Source organism: Labrus mixtus, chromosome 13, assembly GCF_963584025.1.
Source record: "Labrus mixtus chromosome 13, fLabMix1.1, whole genome shotgun sequence".
NCBI lineage: Eukaryota > Metazoa > Chordata > Actinopteri > Labriformes > Labridae > Labrus > Labrus mixtus.
Window position 1 is genome coordinate 14115842 of NC_083624.1, and position 6464 is coordinate 14122305.

At 41.0% G+C, this 6464-nt stretch overlaps 1 protein-coding gene across 1 annotated transcript; it reads left to right on the top strand.

Moving 5' to 3' along the window:
- Positions 1 to 2173: 2173 nt before the first annotated feature.
- twist2 lies at positions 2174 to 5551 on the top strand. Its single transcript, XM_061053814.1, has 2 exons — positions 2174 to 2915; positions 5046 to 5551. Exon 1 carries the CDS (start codon positions 2388 to 2390, stop codon positions 2880 to 2882), a length of 495 nt encoding a protein of 164 aa, XP_060909797.1. The 5' UTR covers positions 2174 to 2387; the 3' UTR covers positions 2883 to 2915; positions 5046 to 5551.
- The last annotated feature ends 913 nt before the right edge of the window (positions 5552 to 6464 follow it).

Below are 6464 nucleotides of genomic sequence, written 5' to 3' on the forward strand. Positions count from 1 at the left end.
TAGTGTGTATATGTGGAGCCTGCAGCTCACAGACGCTGTGCAGGATCAGACTCCCACTCTGCAAGTCAGAACCTTGTCCCCTGGGCGCAGAGGCCTCCTGCAGCTGAGCTGGGGAGCACGAGGTCAGAGGGCATAATCAGGGAAAGTGTGTGTGAGTTTGCCTCTGTGTGTGTGTGTGTGTGTGTGTGTGTTCCTGCAAGTGTGTGTTCTCTCTTTAATGCAATGCAATTTGAGCGTTACTTTCATATTTGCATGTGTGAAACATTACCTTCTTTATATTAGAGAGGGTGTATGAATGAGACCAGTAAAATGTAACCACATTAGACCTGTGCTGAAGCCTGCCAGGGTCTCAGTTAAGAGCTCTGGCTAGGAGTAAAAGTAGTGTGACAGTCACTATTACTAAAGGAGCCCAAACACAAAGCAGAGCAGGGTTTCCTGTGGGCCAGGGGGGCTTTCAAGGGAAAACCAGGATATGTCCCAGTACCAAGTAAGTGCCCGTGGGTTTAAACAATGTTGTGCAACTTTCAGGAGGTTCTGCCCCATTTACACCGACTAGTCTCCCAGGATGTGCAGAACATTGAAAACATGGGCATATGCACCAATGATTCTGCTGTGTGATTATTTTCTCAGTCAACTAAGGTGTACGCTACAGTGTAAATGTGCAAAATTGCCTCCTAATAAGAGGCAATTATTCAGTACAATTTGATTAATGACAGGCTCACATAAACAGTTGAAGCCTTGTTTCAGTAATAATTTAATTAAATGTTATGTCATTTGGTGGTAAGTTAGCCAACCAAAGGCCTCTTTCATGAAAATAAGCAAAAGTCATGTCTTACATGATTATTTCAATATTGTCAGTTCAGCCTCATTTCCTTTAAATAAGTCACAATTAAGAAGATCACTTATATATTGTCAGGAAATGTTTAATTATCAATAACTGAGGCAATAGGCTATTTTGTCTTTGGTTAAATAACTGTAAATGAAAACTAAAATAGTATGTGGAATATTATTTCTGCATTTAAGGGGAGTAATTGAAACAACACTGACTATTCTGCCAAAATCCTCAACAGTATAGAAGCACAGAAATCTCCAGAGGTCAGTCAGCTGATTTTCTGCTTTATTTCCCTGTTAATTGTTTAGCACCAACACACCAAGTCAAATTCCTTGTATGTGTAAATGTACTTGGCAATAAACCCCGATTCTGATTCTGATTCTGATTTGGACAAACTGTGCATTCTGGCAGAGGATAAATTCAGCTCTATAATGTGAGCCACCTGTGCGCCTCTCCATGCAGGAAAACATGACATGACAGATGACGAGGTGGACCGCTGACAAAACGCATGGAGGAACCGTCCACTGTATGTATCCGCAGAAACCGGAGAGCTCCTCGGTTAGTTTAAGCCTCCTTCCTGTTTGACTTCCACATTATAGGAGCTGTGAGAGTGTACACACTTGATTCGATTAAAGATCAAGAAGAAAGATTTCCTCAAGGTCGATGAATCTGTGCGTAAATCGGCCTCCTCTGAGCAGGCACTCTACACTGAAGAGTTTAACATTGTATTTCTTGTTTATGGTTGGTTGACTAAAAAGGCCGTGCAGAGAGAGGCTGATCCATGCTCTATATTAATCCCAGAATAAATTAATATTTTTACAGCACTTTATGTTTTTAAGTATTATTGAGCCGCGTGGTTCAGGCTCTGTTTTATTTAGATACAGAAATATATATATATATTTTATTATAAAGAAACAGCTATGTGACATTGTATAAAAAAAATTAGCCCATAGTTAGAAGATACAAATTATTGATTATGATTATAGATTGTTTTCATTATTGTAAGATAAATTAAATAATCACGAGAAAAGCCTAACAAACGTTTAATTAGGACTATTAGAATTATTTCAACCCTTATTCATAAACAGATTGATGTGGTTCAGTTCCAGCATTTTGATGTCAGAAAAACAGAGATAATTCGTTGGTGCATAAATAAGAAAAAAATCATCGAATTCCCATCGCTTTAGACAGTCAAAATAAAAGTGCCTTGTGACAGTCATATTCCGACACATGAAACCATGACTGGTCCCTCCTGCTTATTAGCGGACCAGGGCGCACTAGCTCCCCCTCCACTCTCCAAAACCCTCCCCTTCCACTCTCAAAACTATTTAGCATCTGCAACTGGGATAAAGTTTCCAAAAAAAGTTAAGCAAAAAACTTCCTGCGTGAGGAGAAGCGTGCCAACCTCTAGTTTTGAACCAGTTTGACTCGCAGAGAGCGAGACATCTTCAAATAGTTCTCCTCATCTTAAGGATATCTACACATTTTGGTAACCACGGCTTCAAAGGTGGACAACGTTTTCTCCGCTCTATCCCTGCATTTCTTCAAGAAAGAAATGGAAGAGGGCTCCAGTTCTCCAGTCTCCCCTGTGGATAGTCTGGTGACCAGCGAGGAGGAGCTGGACAGGCAGCAGAAGCGCTTCGTGAGGAAGAGGAGTCACAGTAAAAAGTCCTGCGATGACAGCAGCGGCAGCAGCCCGGGGACGGTGAAACGGGGGAAGAAACCGAGTCCGAGCAGCACTCAGTCTTACGAGGAGCTGCAGAACCAACGCGTCCTGGCTAACGTCCGGGAGAGGCAACGGACTCAGTCTCTGAACGAGGCCTTCTCGTCTTTGCGTAAAATTATCCCCACGCTGCCTTCGGACAAACTGAGTAAGATACAGACGCTGAAGCTGGCCTCCAGATACATTGACTTTCTCTATCAGGTGCTGCAGAGCGACGAGATGGACAACAAGATGTCCAGCTGCAGCTACGTCGCGCACGAAAGACTCAGTTACGCGTTCTCCGTGTGGAGGATGGAGGGTGCCTGGTCTATGTCAGCATCTCACTAGAACCCAGAGAGATTCACTTAAAATGCCAAAGCGGTGGGTATCACATTCTGAAGCTCACATTATTACAAGCGTAATGAGTAGGATTCAAAGTAGCAGAAAATAACGGGGTTGTTTATGATTGGATGAATTAGAAATAAATGCGTTCATTGAAAATACACAAGTTTTAAGCCATTAAAAAACAGTTATTAAGTGCAAGCTGACACAGATTTTTAAATAAGGGTCAGTGAATTTTCCAAATTCATAATCCCTTTGCTGGCTTTTATTCTGCAGAATGTGAACAGTTGTTTGGTGGTGTTTTGGCCACGTGTCTTTGACATGAAGGATGAAACTCATAGCCACATAATGTACTGTACAGAACAAGTAATTACGCTTCGACCACACGAGGAAAAGTTTAACATGAAGTCCATGTGCTGAGCGCGCTTGTTACTGTTTGTGTGTCACATTTCACACCGAGGCCTCAGCATCTCTCCAACTCCGGACTGCGCGTCCGCATCTGGATACGACTGTGCGCGAGGCCTCGCTGGTCATCAGTTTAATTGTAAAAAAACATGCAAAAGTAGTGAATTATCCAGTCAAATCCGAAGGCCTGAGTTCAGCTCAGGATGTGGAAAAAGAAACATTGTCTTTATTTTAAGAGAAAGGGATCAGGCGCAGGAAAGGAGGCGGATTAACACAATAATAGTTTTGGAACGTTTTCACACGCCAGGCCTTATAAGAATATGCCTCGTTAACCAAAACTCACAAGTCTGTTCTATTTTTGATCAAAAAAACAGTTGTGACTCTCACAGTTAGTTTTTTATTCAGTCCCTTTTAACAACGCTTCTTAATGAGTGGGGTAAGAAATAAACCAGTACAGGGCCGCCACCAAAACGCAGCTGTAATGCCACCATGGGTAATTTATATCCACAATAGAGAGCTTTCCTGTGCGCAGACCGCAGGAATGGGCAGCTCGGCTGGACATGAAAAAGTTTAGGCAAGCCCATGACAATAAAATACAGAGGCCGGTATTAACGAGCGGGCAGGATTTGGTCACGTTATTTTGCAGATTCGCAGCTCATGGTTTGTTCGGGCTCGTGAAGAGGAAATCAAGTGAGAGATTCGCTATAAGAGAGGTTTTGGCCCCTGACAGCTGACAGAACACTTTTCTTGGAGCTGATGTTTTATTTCTTCCTGGGGCAGTTTTAGAGGGACAAAAATCACTATTTGGCAAAAGGTGATACGAAACAAAGCTTCATTTTGACACCATGACCAAATCATTATTTTTGGAGTATTACACGTCATTTTAAGCCAGTTTGATTGGCTTTTATGCATTTGGCACATTCTCGTATGTCTTAGAATATTAAAACGCCATTATATATATAAAGTTGACCAGTTAAAAAAACACAAATAAGCAGAACCAGGGGTTTTCAGTTCTCGTGGGCCTCACATGCATCATTACAGTGATTTGTGTAAGCACAGTTAATTTGATGTTGTTGTTTTTTTCTTTCTTAATAATTCAGTCTACTTGACCTCCACAGATTTACGTCCTAAACAAGACTTACAAAGCATTAAAGTGCAGCTTTTTTTAACACGCGTTTCCTAAGAACAAACATTAGTTTTTAGAATTAATTCAAATAAAAGCAACGCCATATGTGCTGTTATTCAACAGGACTGTAACATTTTATTTATAAATTGAAACCTAAGTGACTCCATACTTTAATAATGAGTCTGGGTTTAATGCTGCTCTGAGGAATTAGATTTTTATTGTTGTAGGACCCTACACTAATCCTCAGCCAAATGAAAACGCGTGAATTTACTCAGGTGCTCCAAAACGAAAGCTCAAGAAAAACTGGGATTTTTTCTCCTGCAGGATTTCACTGCAGCAGCTGCAGAATTACATTCACATACACACAACGTTCGTGCATTTTCTCTCGCCATATGGTTTCACTCAGCTCAGTGGCTAATAATTGATTCATTAATGACTTCCCACATGCTAAGTGAGCCAGTGAATGTTTAAAAAACATCACATGTACCGACACAGAAGAAGCCATGATCTATATGCGTCATGCGTAAATCAACATGCGTCATGCGTAAAGCTAAAGCCACTTATCTGCTTGTGCCCGCATTTTCTATAACGATGTTTATGTGCATCTCTCTCTCTTTCTCTCTATCTCTCCATTACAGACTGTTTACTTCTACAAAGTATGAAGACCAAAGGAATTATTGGAGAACCCATCGACCTCAAAGGCATGGCGAAGAGACGTAGATGTGACCCACAGCTACAAACTCTTAGGAAGTATGTGTGTGGATGCAGATTCACTGCATCTGGCTGTTCGGGGGCTGTCTGTGGCAGAGAGGGGGGGGGGGGGGGGGGGACGACAGACCTGTAAAGTACAAAGGTGAACAGCTCGGCCATAGCCTAACCTAAATAGAAGGAGATATATTTTGTTTGAGAAAATACTTTAAGCCAAAGTATAAATAAATATATATATAATGAATGCATATTGTACAGACTTGTGTAAGTGCGCCCATAGCCTGTAAAGGGACCAATGCAATTTACAGATATTTGCTGCATGGATCTATTTCACCGACTTTCTTCAGCAAGTCTCCAAACTCCGTCCTATGTACATTTTGGTTTTTGTTTATTTATTAAAGCACATATTTTTGAACGAAATTTGGTTTTTTTTTTTTGGTTTTTTCTCAATTTTACTAAGCAGTAGATGTTGAGCCATTAAAGCATGCACTTCAGCTGAGTTAATTTCAATCAGATCAGCCGCATTCATGCAAGTTCCCGGTGCATTCCAATCTAATAAGATGTTAATGAAAAGGCAATTATTTAGGCCAGTTTAAAAAAATGTGGTTCGTTTGTTCTGGTTCCCTAGGTGCCTTACAAGAAATACCCACAGCATTTTTTTCCTTCTGGGTGTGAGAATGTGCCCCCCTTGTTTCCCCTACTCTTGTTATGTATAGAATACTTTCAAAAACGATCATAAAAAATTACAGCTTCATTAACAGTGCAGGAAATTCGAGCCAGTTTCAAGCTCAGCCATATAAAATTCGTGTCCACTTCAATAACGAGTAATCAGTTCAAATGACGATGCCTTCAGGCTCTTTAACGAGCAGGGAGCCTCAACAGGCGCAGATAAGGACTATATCCCTCCGCCTGCAGCTTTATAAAAAAATCTAGACCACTGAAGAAAAGCGTTTGAAGCTTTCCCTCTCGCTCTTTAAACATTAAAAATGTTTACATCTCGTTTTCCCAGACGTAGTTAGATGCAATCTAAACACTGAATGGAGCTCTTTGTTAACGAGGGGCTACTGACTCCCACTCTGCAGGTCTGCTGTTTGAATCTGCATGCTCAAGCTACACTTATGAACAGCTTTATCATCTCACCATCAGAAAAAACAAACAGCACGCTTTTACTTTGCAACAAAAAAATGTGTGGGACATTTTCAGATGGATGGAGGCCAGAAAATGTCACACTTTAAAGACATTAAGACATTCCAGAGAGGAACACTTTACAACAGAAAAGCACACAGCATGAAATAAATGTGAGAAGGCATGTTAAACTGTAGAAATCTTGCAATTGTTTTCCCAGAGAT

Excerpts from the sequence above, each read along its gene's own strand:
- twist2 (XM_061053814.1), top strand. The coding sequence starts at position 2,388 with ATGGAAGAGGGCTCCAGTTCTCCAGTCTCCCCTGTGGATAGTCTGGTG.